At 49.5% G+C, this 14078-nt stretch overlaps 1 protein-coding gene across 1 annotated transcript in view; it reads left to right on the forward strand.

Moving 5' to 3' along the window:
• Nucleotides 1–14078, forward strand: part of RGS9 (regulator of G protein signaling 9) — a 55802-nt gene that overhangs the window by 22880 nt on the left and 18844 nt on the right. The window contains exons 8-13 of the mRNA XM_014601818.3: nt 669–750; nt 2240–2302; nt 10037–10066; nt 10748–10809; nt 12712–12825; nt 13888–14003. Of these exons, the coding sequence (XP_014457304.2) occupies nt 669–750; nt 2240–2302; nt 10037–10066; nt 10748–10809; nt 12712–12825; nt 13888–14003 (467 nt within the window). The remainder of the gene's footprint in view (nt 1–668; nt 751–2239; nt 2303–10036; nt 10067–10747; nt 10810–12711; nt 12826–13887; nt 14004–14078) is intronic.

The following is a 14078-nucleotide window of genomic DNA, read 5'->3' on the forward strand; positions in this document are numbered from 1 at the left end:
GGTCCTCTCAGTGCCTCAGTGAAGTTGTCTGTGTGGGGGGTGACCTGTCCAAGGCTGTGGAGAGTGAATTGAAGCCCCCAAAGCACAAAACTCTCCAACCTGGAGGCTTTGAATGAGGAACACTCTCCTGCGGGGAGCTCTCTGTGTAGCAGACATGAGCTCCCAACAAAGCCATCCGTTACCAGGAGATCTGGGTAGATGAGACATGACACTTATCCACTGCCTGGTCATACAGTCGCTGTAGGGAGATGTGGTTGTCTCTCTAACATGAGAATGCACCTGGTCCAGCAGAGCTCAGGAAGAGGTTGATTAGTCAAAGCCTAGCCTCCCCCCATTTTACATAAATGGGGGTCAGTCAGTCAAGGATAGAAAGTCACAACCTGGGTTCTGGACATAGCAGAGTTACACTGTGGATGTGAGCAGCAGCTGACACCAAGCCGTTCTGCAGGAGGCTGTGTGTCCCCATAGCTGAAGAAGGGTTTAGGAAGGGTTGGAGCAGCTGCACACCCTTCACCTCAATTGTTTTAACTACAAATAGCATAAGCTGCTTCAATGCTGGCCCAGTCACCTGGAACAGCGGCTAATCGAAGTAAAAGTCATGTCATTGCAAGTGGGAAATGAGCCATGCATTCGTCTGATGTTATTAAACCCTCTGGTTGGCTTTGCAGGGCAGGAAAGGAGCGGAAGAAGGCAGACAGATATGCCCTGGACTGTCAGGAGAGGGCGTATTGGTTCGTGCATCGAACACCTGTAAGTTGAGCACAGCTGCGCACGACTATAAGATCTCAATTACACGTGAAGGTCCTGGGAGCTCTGCTGGGTGGAAATCATTTCACCGTTAGGAAGGCAACCTGGGGGTGATACCTTCTTGGCTGTCACAAAGGCAGGCCTGGATTCAGAGCGGAGAGACATTAGCCTTTGTGCCTGCTAATGTGCCAGAGCGCCCAGCTTGCTCTGAAAGACGTGGCAAGGAGCTTCTCACCACAGGGTCCGTGCCACGAGCAGAGACCCCTTGCTGCACATATGCCGCAGGGCACAGTTACTTCTGGCAGATGTCGACAGGGTGTTTCCTGAGTGAGGTCCTGCTGGTCGCACCATGTCCTTGGATGCCGACATGTCCCGAAAAGCTACACTCCTTATTCCCCATCGTAATCAAAGAGCCGTTGCTAATTGTGTATATTGAATAAGCAGCCAGCGGAGAACCCAGCAGTTAACATGCGGGGAGGCTTTAAGTTGGAGGCAAATGTCAGCGTGTAATTAGAGCTCTGCTTGCAGATAATGCTGTGGCTGGAAGAGTCTTTACACCACCCAGCTACTTTGGCCCCAGTGTGATCTTTTGTGGCTACACCAGGGCTAAATTTGTTCCCTCTGATTCTACACAGCATCGCCGACCTTGGACGTCCAAAAGCAATGAGTCAGAACTCGCCAGAATCACGAAATTGCTTGAAAATCACAAGGGTTAAAAAAAAATCATAGACAAGTAGGGCTGGAAGGGACCAGTCCAGCCCTGGCTCAAGGCAGGATGGTCGCTATAACAACATCTGGGCAATTGTTATTTGCCTTTTGTTGTTGTGGACATTAGGCTTTGTGATTTGAACCCAGATAGGGTAGAAATCTCCTTTAAAAAATGGATCATCTCAGCCTTCATTAATCATGTGGCTTCTAGGGGACAGGACTTAAAAAAGTAGGAAACATTAGGAAATTTGGGACTAAATTGCAAGAGTTTGACAACATTGTCTAAATTTCATTTGCTTTTCTTGTCTTGGATTGTTTCTTTTTCCATGTCGGAAAGCACAGAGCTCATTATTGAGCTTGAATTATTGACCATCATCAAAATCCTTTGCACCCAGAGCAGACAAATTGGTGGCCCTGTCCCAGTCCTTCTAATGTCCCCATCTAGATTCCTGTTGCATTGAGCAGGAACATGTGTCCGGTGTATTAACCGTGTTATCCCATAACGAGGTATCTTCTGGGACTTCCCTATGAAGGGTCTTCCAAATTGGCTCCAGGTGTCACCATTATTTGGATGTCCCACTCAATAGTTGTCTCTCATTATCCTGACCTGGGTGCCTCAGGTATATGCCCACTGCCCTCCCAGCTAAGCCATAGGGCCATCTCAAGAGAGATCAAACAGTGTCTACCAGGCGGGAGCTATTCATTAGCAGGAGCTTTCTGTGCATGGCTAAGGTGGGTTTAAAGCACCAGGCCCAAATCTAATGTTATGTTTTGTTTGTCACAGCCAGGCATGCAGGATGCCCTAGAGTATGGATTGAACCGAGTAACAGATCCTAATGAAAATAAGGTAAACCAGGTGAGCCTGAATGCTTTCAGACTGCTTGAATGTCATCTGGGAGGGCATAGACACTGTGAGTGTGTCCACGTGATTCAGTGCAGTCTAACTGTGTTATTCTGCTTCCAACCCAGAGCTAATTAACCAGGACTGAATGCCGTGCTAATGTGCCAATGCTGCTTCTGTTATTTAGAGCTAGCTTGGGTACCTATCTGTACACAGCTCTGCATATAGATATGCCCTGCACGCTCACTAAACTCTCTGAATTTTCAGTGCATTGAACGGTAGCAGTCTGTATAAACTATATAAGCTATATAAGCAGTCTGTATAAGCAGTCTGTATAAGCTATATAAGCAGTCTGTATAAGCTATAGCAAAGCAGTTACAGCTGAGAACAACGTAGAAACAGGATAGAACTGAAACTGCTAATTGAAAGCCCGTCGGTTGTCACTTCTACACTTCATCTGACTTTGCCCTGGTGCAAGAGGAAGCCCAGTTTGGCTAGAGCAATAATATGTAGTGCAGCGGTTCCCAATCTCTGACAGATTGCACAATTTAAAACGATACAACCTCAAGTACCACCAGCAAATTTTTGACATATAAAGTCATTATAATGCATCTGTTAACGTGTACCACTGGCGGGTTGTCTGCATACCACTGGTGGTACCCGTACCACAGATTGGGAACCGCTGGTTCTTTTTGTCTCTAAATACATCAGTGGCTTTCATTGACTGCAACGAATAACGCTGACGATCTGAGACCACAGAGAGTGCAACTGGCTGGGCCTGCTGAGATGTGCTGCTGCAGATGGAGCGGTCCCTGGACCCTCACTCGTGGCTCTGGGCAAAGGAGCCCGGGCATCTCAGGTGGTTCCCTGTTTTTGCACCTAATGGCGCAGAGTCTGGCCTCCACTTAGCGAGTGGGCTCGCAGCACTGCTCAGCAATTAAAGGCGATCGTTACTTTGATAAAACTGGCTGCGTCGCCAATAAACTTTTCATTTTTTTTGACAACCCTGAAACATCTCGGCTGTCAGAGGCAGGTAATTGCTTTGGCCGAGGGAGTTCTGTCGCCATGGAGATGGAAAAGTGGAGCGAAACACCAGGGCTCGAGCTTTTCCTTTCCACGATAAACGGCAGCAGCTGAAATGTCTTTTGCGAGGGAGAAACGAGGTGCCTGTTGCACCGCAGGAAGCAAGCAGAAGGGTGCTAAGCCGAATTGGCCCCACGAGTCTACGGCAGACGTGAGAGTGAGCCTTTGAAGTGCTTGCAAACATTTCAGACGTGGCGGACTGTCCCACGGCATTGGCGAAAAGGGGAAGTAGGTTAGATCCCAAAGGATGAATGTCTCTGCAGCAAAAGAAACAACCTGCCGGTGAGGCTGACTCCTGTTGGGCTCTGCAGAGATGCAGAGGAGCGAGGGGCTGGATCGGGTCAGCAGGCTCTGATTATGCTGTGCACTTCACGGCCCCGGCAGGTTTTCCCTGTAGGGGTGTAGCAGAGGGCAGCAGGAGGAAGGGCACATTAGGATTGCAGGTGTTATACCTGCAAGAGGGTCAGATGCATCCAGAATATTAGAGGACACTGCACCTGCATGGCTCAGAGCAGCATCTCACCCGTGTATCTCCACGTGCTCTATAAATGTGACGTATAAATGTGCCCCTTCTGTACCAGGAGGTGGGAGAACACCAGTCTAGGCAGGCCAAAGGGATTGAGAACACACCTGGTAAAGGCACTGTGTATCTCTCCGCTCCCACGCTACACCTGAGTCCCAGCTGGGTTGCATCAACTCTAGGCCAGCAGGATGCCACTGGCTCCCGCAGAGCCTGCCGCGTCCAGCGTGGGAGCAGAAGCAGTCACTGGCCAAGCTTACAGGCCTTTCCTCCCAGCCGTGTGCAATCCCAGCTACCATTAGTAGAGGTGCTGCTGCTGGACCCCCTTTGATATAATCGTGAATGGGCAGCTAGCAGGGCACTTTGCACGGGGGCTCTAGGGCTTTAAAATACCCTCCCATGCCCAGTCCCAAATCATCTCGATTGGTTGGTTTTTAGGGTGCCCTGCAGGGTATATTTATTTCATTTAGGCCTTCAGAGAGAGCAAGCGTGGGAGCACAAAGCAGCATCTGGGGGCGGTGCACCGTGCTCGGGGAGTGGCGGGGAGCTGACTATTGCACTCTGGGTTTGTCATCGGAAGGGCTCAGCAGGATGCTCTGGGCCTGTCTGTGGGCGCTTTTCAGTAGTTATACATCCAAAGAAAGTAAATACCTAAGTGAATGGAAATCAGTTCAGTTGGGGAGGTTGCTATAGGTTATCTGAAAGCAGTGAGAAGAGAGAAGGGAATGGGAAGGGAGGAATGGAGGAAGGAAAAAGGGACAGAAAGAGAAGTGGTTAGGTAGAGCTCTGCGAGTGGGCCCAGGAAGGGATGGTGTGGCTATTCTGGGCTGAGCTGAGGAAGGAATCATTTTCCCCCCATGGAAAAAAATAGGAAAAAACAAAGCTGTGGAGCTTTCAGCAAGAATTTCCTTTGCAATTAGTCAAAGTTTTGCTGAAAACTAAAAAAACCCCACAAAAATCCTTCAGGTTTTTTTAGGCACGTATTTGGCAGCTCTGTTGGTCTGAGACAAAAAGAAATGCACACATCTAGAACTCTTGGTTCAGAAACGATACCTTTTATTAGACCAACTAGGAAATCACAAAAAACTTCTATGAGCCTTCGGGCTCAAAGGCCCTTCATCAGGCTCTGGGAAAATTAAAATGGTAAAAAGTCCCCATAGGTAGGAAATAAACTTCATTTTTGCACAGAGGGAGCTGGAGATGGAAAATCCACGGGAGTGTCTCTGTAGACCAGGTAGGATTCCTTCCCTGGAGGTGTCTGATGGCAAGTGATTTCCTATTCGGTCTAACAAAAGGTATCATTTCTGGACCAAGAGTTCTAGATTTTTGCATTTCCACTTTTTTAGGCTCTTGGATTTTCATCCGCAACCATGATTTCCATCCACATTTAAGATGAAAATGGAAGGGGTTTTTGTTTTCTTCACTGAACAGTCCCATTTTGCTCAAAACCCCCCTTTTTCCATCAAGGAAAATCTGGCTGAAACATTTGTGCTCAGCTCCAGCCAGATGCTTGAAGGGGTGCTCCCAGCCTGCCTTCTCTTGATGTTAATCTGCACCCGGAGTGGAGAGGGTCCTTCCGGCTTCGGCTGTTTATATTTCAAAGCTCAGTTGAAAATGCACTAGAAAACCTGGCTAACGTGCAAGGCTCTCCCCCCACCTCTGCCTGGCAGCTGTTCTTCTGACCCTTGGAAAACACCAGACTTCCTAGACCCTCTAGATTGGCTAATTTCTTAGAGTCTTGATCCTTGGACCGCAAAATGCATCCCTCTCTCCCCTTTGGCAGGTCTTGTCAAATCCTGCTCCTGCTAAAGCCAGTAGAAGTTTTACTAGTGTGTTCAGGGGGACCGAGGAGCAGTGGGGGGCAAGATAAACCAGCATCTTAACTCAGCTGTAGTTTGTGGCTTTGCTTTGCCTCCATCTACTGCAGCTTTGTCTGCTAATTAGGCTTCTTTATCTCTGAAGCTGCAAATAAAAAATTCCCACTGATAATCCATTTCAGGCAGCAGAATTAATTCTTTTGAAGCCACGATTGGCACAAACATCTTCAAGTATGTGTTGCTTGCCTAGGAAGGCTTGCTTTGGTAGTGTCTCTTGGAATAAAGAGCAGCTAAAGCAAACAGCCGTCCTCTCCAGGTGGCTTCTAGCACTGACCTGTGAGTTAGTCGCAGTGTGTTAATGGGATAAAGGACTTGGGGATGCAGGAAGAGGGATAAGGCACTCGTTTTGAGTAGGAAGGGTGTTTCTTTGTTGGCTGGGAGGGATTGTCTCACTAAGGACAGGAAGTCTCTTTAAAAAATATGCTGTCGTTCAGCAACAAGTTCTTTGGCCTGTTGCAGAGATTGAAAGACGGAGCTCAGCAGAGCAGGCTAGAGAATGATAACAGTCTCTCCTGGCTTTACATATCATGAACCTAAGATGATCGGACAAGCCGAGCGATAAATACCTAATGGCATCCCAACTGCTGATGGAAACCGCGAGCAGTAACACAGGCCCACAGCAGGCCACAGGGCTGCAGCAATGCCACCTAGGCAGCTGGTACACGGCTGCCCACCGAACAGGATCTTGGCTCCCAGGTTGTTCTTGCTCAGCTCCTCTCTGCCCAGCTCCCAGGAGCAAGGGGGCTGCTGGCTGGGCTCAGGGGTGAGGACACAGTACAGCTGGTGGAGCTCAGAGCATGGGTGCAGGATGGGTCCTGCAGTGCCCAGACTGTGCCTCCCTATGGGCTGCTTCTCGATTTCAAATCCATCCTGGAGTGCTTGAGGGTATCTAGGTGTGATCCCACTCCTTCCAGGCCCTAGCAGCATAGCCAGGGTAGCACAGTGCCAGGACCATTATGGCCTTGGAGCAGACCACCTCCGGTTCCCACCAGGGTCCTGCCAGCAGAAGTTTTCCCGGGACAGAGGGAGGCTCCAAAACAGACAAAACTCCGCTGGGACCCCCCCGCCCTGTTTTGAGCTGTATTACCATATAGAAACTAGTTTCCAGGGTGCTATCCCTGTATCTGGATGCCCGCTGATGTTCTCTTTGTTGCTCGGGATGGATTTAGCTGCAGTGCCTGAGCACAGCTCTATTCCCAGCGTACAATGATGATCACATCTTGATACAGCAGTCAGCTAAGAGCATCTCACACCATCCCATGAGGCTTGTGCAGGATCAGGGCCCTGAATTGGGAGCAGCTCTGGTGCCTTACGGTCTATCCACCTTGGCTGTCGGCGCTCAGCCAAGGAGCAGGCTGGAGGTGATGCTTTACCTGGGGTGACAGGGCTGTGCGTGATGCTTCATGGAGCATGTGACAGTCAGATGAGACTAACTGGAGTTTTCCCTCTAATTGTCATTTTGATTGGAGCCTAACGGGACCATGAGCTTTGCACTCTGGGTACATGGGATGAATCGCTAGGTGAAGGGTATTACCAGTTACGGTAATCTCAATGAGGGAAAGTAATGGCGCTTTTCAGCTAAAGGGTATTTCTCCAGTCAGAGAGCAGGACGCTCTGCATACCGGATGATATTTGGGGTTTGCTTTGGGATCCAACTCGGGGAACAGGTGCAGCCGCTCCACGCAGCTGCTGGCATCCACAAAAGCTTTGACCCATCGTCCCCTCTTGCTGTTCCAGAATTGGCCTGTCCTGTGTTTAAATCCCAGCTGTCCTCCAAGTGCTTTTGGGGCATATTTTGCCCCGCTGAATGGGATGGATGGATACTGCAGGCAGGAGCCAGGCCCACTGGACAGGCCTCTGCTCCCCTTGGCTCCTGGGAGGGGGTGTGTGGGATCATCTTATGCTTATCTCTCATACTTCTCAGGTTGGGTGGGCTCCACTCCATTGGTGGTTCACAGCTTCTTGCATACCACGACCCCTTTGTTTGATCCCTAGATACCTGGTGTCACCACTCGCACAGAGGGTGGACTGTTTCCTAAATAGCTTTTCTTTTTCCAAAGTCACCTTAAGTCATGGTTGTATTGCCCTACATAGCATTTAACTTACAGTGTTTTCCCTTCTCTCTTTCCCCGCAGTTGTCTGTCTTTCTCGTGTGTGGGGTGTGCGCCTTCATGTAAGGCACAAGCCTTGTTGAAGACTAAAGCATCTTCACTTCTATGAAAGCTGCTTTTCCTCCCTCCTCATCCAACGGCACCATGGCTGTCGGAAAGAGCCACCCAGGAGCAGAAATAGTAGCAGGGACATTTTATTCTGTTTAGAAGGTTTTTCCCTCTACCTAATTGTCTTAGCCCACTGGTTTTCACAAACTACCCATTCCTGGCTCCTGTCGTCAGGTGAAATAATTTAGCCAGCACGTGGGAAATCTGAAGGTATCTGATTTTTTTTTTTTAATTTTCAGGCTTCTCCAGAGGATAAAGGAAGTCCATTCTGTATTAATGAGCTCTGATTACATATGAAATAGTTAGTTAAAAATGGGAGTCCAGCTCTCTGAGGAGGAGTCTTCCTAAATGGGTAGAAGTTTCAGGCTGCGTTCTGGGACGCAAGCAGCAGCAGATGATTTTTTGTCTCCCCTCTCTACCTGGACTAGATCCATAGTGAAGACACCCTGGTAGAAATGTGAGGGAGGGGTGAAGCCTGCATGGCTTTGACAGGTGTCATTTGCAGATGTAAGACCAGGATTTTGTGCATATGATCCTGAATCTGGCACCGCTGAAATAAGCTGAAACTTTTCCGTAGATGTGAGTGGGCAGACTCAGGACCAGAATCACGGACACAAATAGCACGGTTTGTTTTAACCCCGAGCAGCCCACTTGCTTGTAAGGAGCCTGAAAACTAATCAAGCAAAACTACCCTTGTCTCCAGTTGTTCCAAGACTAAATGGCAGATGCTGTGGTTTGTAATTTGAGCCTGATCATTTTTGTTAGCCTTGCTCAAGTTCAGTGCTGCCCTGCCCTCCCTGCTCTTGTCGCTGCAATGGTGCAGTGGATCCTCACGTGCATAAAAGATGCTTGTGTGTGAGGTATCGGGAGATCCCAGCAGGCAAATATGGAGCATGCTGGAATATGCTGCAAGCTGGGGAATCCCTTACAGGGCTTTCTGCCCCAGGACCAGATCCAGCTCGTGCGACACACATTTGTGACTCAGTCGCTTATCCAAATGCCAATTATGAAGCATCCAAGCTTTGCTTTTGCCAGCCTGGGCCATTGCAGGCAGGACAACTTTCGGCCCTGGTCTCAACCAAATAAAGTTAAGTTATGTTTTTCCCCCCCAAAAACTAAAGGAAAATTATCAAGGGGACTTTATTCGGACAGCTGTTTGGAGACCAGTGTGAGGCGATCTCCCAACTTTGGTCGCCTTCATCTGTTCCCAGTGGATGAGTGTCCACATCACACCGGTCACCAGTGCAAATGGTTTAATTGGCTCCTTGCTAAGCTCTACCCAGGAGGCTCCCTGAGGCCTTGGCACCTCACTTCTCCATGCTGCGTAGGATTAGATGCTGGAGTGGCTAGGACCCAGCGCCAGCTCTCCCAGTTGATCCCACGGGCTGTGCTGCACTGGGGTTACAGCAGCCATAGGAGAACTCCCTGTCAGTCTAGAGGTCAGGGCTGAGGTCCCCTGGCAAGGCCCTGGGGGGGGACATACATGCCACTGCTCTCCATCTGGCTCCCACTCAGCAGACTAAGGACTTTGGATTCCTGGGTCGCCAACCTGTCACTATTTGCAAATACTAGGGGCACTTACACACACGCGGGAAGGCTGCTCCGACGTGCTGTAAATCCAGCACGTCGGAGCACACTCGATTAATCGAGTCTGCTGGAGCGCGGGAGTTAATGTGCTCAGTGTGTTGGTTGCTGTCTCCTTTAACTGGTATTGAATGATTTAGTCCTTGTCTCCTAAATGAATCTGTGTTAGCTCTATTAGCATAACCCTTTAACTGAATGCACATAGGCAGGCTGTGATGGAGTGGGCCACACTATACATAAATACAGCTCATTGAACCACTCCTGGTGTGTGCAGCACTTAGCATTGATGATACCCTGGTTAAATGAGCTGCTTAGATAATAGGCTGGATCTGTTTCTAATTGTTGTGAGGATTATGTGGAGAGAGGTGTCCAATAAGAAACTCTCCAGTAGCCTGTTCTTTTAAGAGCAGTTCTGAGCACCCACCAAGTTTAATGCTTTTGCTTCTTTATTTTGCAGAAAAAAACCTTTGATGTTTACAGGCGGGAGGTAATTAGACCTTTACTTGTTTGCCAATGTGAAATGTTCGTGGGATGGGGTTGGTATGCATTGCTGTCCTGCCCTACCTTCTGCATGACTGCCCCAAGGTCCCCTCAGTGCTTTAAAAGCATGCAGTTTGATAACGTCCTTGCCCTGAGGAGGCTGCAGTCCAATATGTTTGCAGGACTTTTCCTGCCATTGCGCTGCTGTCAGCACTGGCCATGCTGCCAAGGCTTGGAGCAGGGCTGGACAATGTGCTGCTAGTGAAGGGGGCTTCTTTCACCCTGAACACTCAGGGCATAGCATCTGAGCGCAGTAAAGCGATGGGAGATATCCTGAACGTTGCCAGGGTAGAAGCAGCCCAGTAGCAATGCTAAGGACATGCTCGAATTTGTAGGTGAGTAGACTCCTTACAGGGGAGACAGACATGAGGCAGTACCTATTACCCTATTGTCATACAGCACAAGAAACTCCCCTTCATTACTTCCACATTATAGAACGTGACATGTAGAAGAGCCTCCATGAAAATAGCTGTGGCGATAAAGGGATGTAATGACACTAATCCCACGGGCACTATTGCAACTAGCCCCGCTGTCTCCCAGATGGGATGGGGTAGGCTAGGCTGCCAGCTGGGGAGCCTTCACTCATGGCTGTAACTGCTAACAACAAAACATTTCTCTTTACTCTTAGATCATGTACTACAGGCAGGCCCTCATGAGGTCCACAGTGAAATCTTCTGTCTCCCTGGGAGGGTAAGTTTCCACTTCCTTCTTCCAATACGTTAATTAGTCTTCAGTTCTCTTCTACTAATGAGATGATTACACTGTTTATCTTGTGACTCTCCAGGGCAATCAATAGCACAACCCTACACAGCGCCATTTATATGCTGTGTCTTTAGGTTGCTCATTAAGTAGACTGGGAACCAGGGAGAAAGCAAAGGAGAGTGTCAGAGCAGAGAAGGGCTCCATGTCCCAATCCAGAATCAGCTCACGGATTTTACTGGGAATTTTAACCCATGGAAATTGGTCCTGGTACAGCGGTGGAGAAGAGGCAGGTCCCCTAGCTCTGCGCACACTGATCGAGCGCACCGAGGCCAGTCCTATGGCTAGACTCCAGCAGCCTCTGTAGAGTGGTTGTGTTGCTCCTTGCTCTCTGGGGAGAACTCCCCACCCTTCACTGCAGATGACTGGACACTGGTCCACATGACCTGGGGGTCTCTGGGTGTCTTTGGGCACTCGGGGAGGAAGGGCAGGGAGGGAGGTGCTGTTGTCTCTTGGTTTTGTTAGGGACCAGGAGTCTCCGTTCAGCTCCTGCCTCTGCCAGTGACCCCTTCTGTGGCCATGGGCAGGTGGCATGCACCTCTCTGTGCCTCAGCTTCCCAACCTGTGCATTGGGGCCAGGACACTTGCCTGCCTCCCCATAGTGCTGCTAAGGTTTTCTGGCAAAACACTTCACACACTGGCCCCTGCCTCTCTGCTGGATGAAATCCAGTCCCTAGATCCAAACTTTCCTGCGCTTTGAGGATATTTGGATCTTGATCCAAAGCCAGAAGTCTGGGCCCAAGTCTAATTATTACTGATCAAGGTAAGATCAGCCTCCAGATAGCCCGCACACATCAGAGCATGCTATTGAACCAGGAGGAGCTAGAAATCCGTGATCGTTAGGAGGACAGAGCGCTGTTCCCTGAATGGATGGGTTTATATTCATAGCTTGATTAGAAGGTATGGATCGGACTGAAGTATGCAGGCACCAAATGCCTTGGCATTTCCACTGAGGAGACGGTATTGAGTGTGCATCAACCCTGCGGTAAGCTTTGTGCAACAGCATCGTAGAGTCGCAGGATCTGTGCCAAGATGCCTGTTAGCAACAAAGCTTTGGACGGCGCACTCCAAGCTTTGAACACATGAAAGCAACTTAGCCCGGGATGAATTTTAAACACAGAAACCAGATGAATTTTTCAAAAGCAAAGAGGGGGGAAAAAGAAATATTCCTGGGGCGTTAATGAAATCGGCTGTTGTTACAGGTTTGGCCAGATCTTACGGTGTGGGTGTGTGTGCGTGGGGTTGTTTATCTGCTTTGCTGCAACTACAATGAAGGGATTTGAGCGTCGTGCCTGGCACGTCTCATAGCGCCTTGCAGGGAAATAAGCTCCGAGGGCTGGGTGAGGAGTGGGGCCATGCGAGGGCATTCAGCAATGTCCCGTCCATCCTGGGGTTTGCTGGGAGCACACATTAAAGAGAAACTAAAAGATGCCAGTTCTGAAAAGCTGCTTGTCCTGCCCTTTGCCATCATCCAGCTGGCTGGATCCAAGTCCAGGCTCCAACAACATCTGTTTTCTTCCTCTCTGTGTCCTTGCTCTGTGTAATGGGTGACATATCTCTCGTGTCACTTGAGTGAGGCACTGAAGGGAGACAAAGCACTGGAGCCTGCCAAATCCCCGGCTATTCAGACAACACAAAATCAAGGCTGCCATTTGGAGGGTATTTTTGTGGCCTGGCATCCCTGGGTGGGAAGAGGCATGGCAATGTGTGTCTTGAGGGCCGCTCTCAGTCCCAGCCCCTAAGGACCGTGCAGGGACTCCTCTGGTCTGTAATCCGGCTGTCTGAGATGCTGCTTGCAGATGCTCATTTTGTTCTCATCTGCATTGTTTTCAGGCTTGTGAAATATGCCCAGCAGTTGTTGACCAACGATCCCTTGCTGGCAGGCTGCCTCCCCAGCAACCCCTGGGTAACGGATGACCCCGCGTTCTGGGAGCTCAATGCAAAACTGTATGTATTGACTCCTCACCAGCTTCTGGTTTACGCCAACGCTTGTGTTGATGGAAGCCAAAACAAGGAAGCGTGGATCCTACCATGATCTCTGCTCCTTAGTAACAAATGGGGTTGCTTTTTTTTGTTCTGAGAGGTCTTGACTGTGGCACTGTGAGTGGTCCCTTAGCAATGCTGGATTTGCAGTCCTTTCTCTCCTTTCTTTTTTAAGTGAAGTCTGCATTAATGGTTTGAGAGTTCATGAATTCTCACCTGGGTGGGTATAGTGATAGGTTCAACAGACCTAATTCAGACCTAATGGATGGCTCCCATTGCCTGAAGAGTGGCGTTTGGTCAGCTATGATGTAGCATGTGTTGACACTGAAGCAAGAACTGTGTAGAGTCGTGGGATGGGGTTGGGGGTTGCAGCCCATGCTGAGTCCCTGCTGCTGGGACTAGGACTGCCATTGGTTCCCAAGGGTATTAGGCTGCAGATCTAAGGGTATCAAAGCCATTGCTACACTACCCTGGTAGCAAAATGGCATATGCTGAGTTATGGAGACAGGTCCTGGTCCTGAGTTCTTGAGCTAGAAAAACTTCACTAAGAGATTTCCCTGCCAAGGAAGTGAAGCATCAACCCCATACAGGGCACGTCATATATTTGGGGTCTGTTCCACCGCTAGTGTATGTATTAAGTGCCCCATTAAAACAGGGCCAAAGCTGCTTTGGGTCACTGATGGGGTGCCATTGGGGGAATCTAGGCCGATGGGCCAAAAGCAGTGCCTCCTCCAGAGAGATTCTGATTTTGACCAAGTTGCTGTAGCAAATCATTGTGAGACTGGTATGAGGCAGAGCAGAGCTGGCCCCTTTGCGAGTAATTCCCCATCCCACTGTGCACAAAGTTGCTTAATTGCCACTCGCTCAGTGTGCTGACCTTGGGAGCTCGTTACAGCTTACCGGAAAACACACAGGGCTGGGAAAATCTCTTGGCGCTCCAGTGAAGGGCGTCCTGCTTTCAATTAATAGGTCAATTAAATGGGTGACATGAATCCCACAGGGCTGTTTGTGTTGAAACCTTTGCAGCGTGGAAATCCCCACCAAGATGCGCGTGGAGCGATGGGCCATTAATTTTAGTGAGCTGATAAGGGACCCAAAAGGCCGGCAGAACTTCCAGCTGTTCCTAAAGAAAGAATTCAGCGGTGAGTCTACGTGTCAGTCTCTACCCTTGCCCTCCGGAACATCTGGCAGCGTAGCTTTGCAATGGGAGCAGATGA

This window comes from Alligator mississippiensis, chromosome 8 (assembly GCF_030867095.1).
Source record: "Alligator mississippiensis isolate rAllMis1 chromosome 8, rAllMis1, whole genome shotgun sequence".
Taxonomy (NCBI): domain Eukaryota; kingdom Metazoa; phylum Chordata; order Crocodylia; family Alligatoridae; genus Alligator; species Alligator mississippiensis.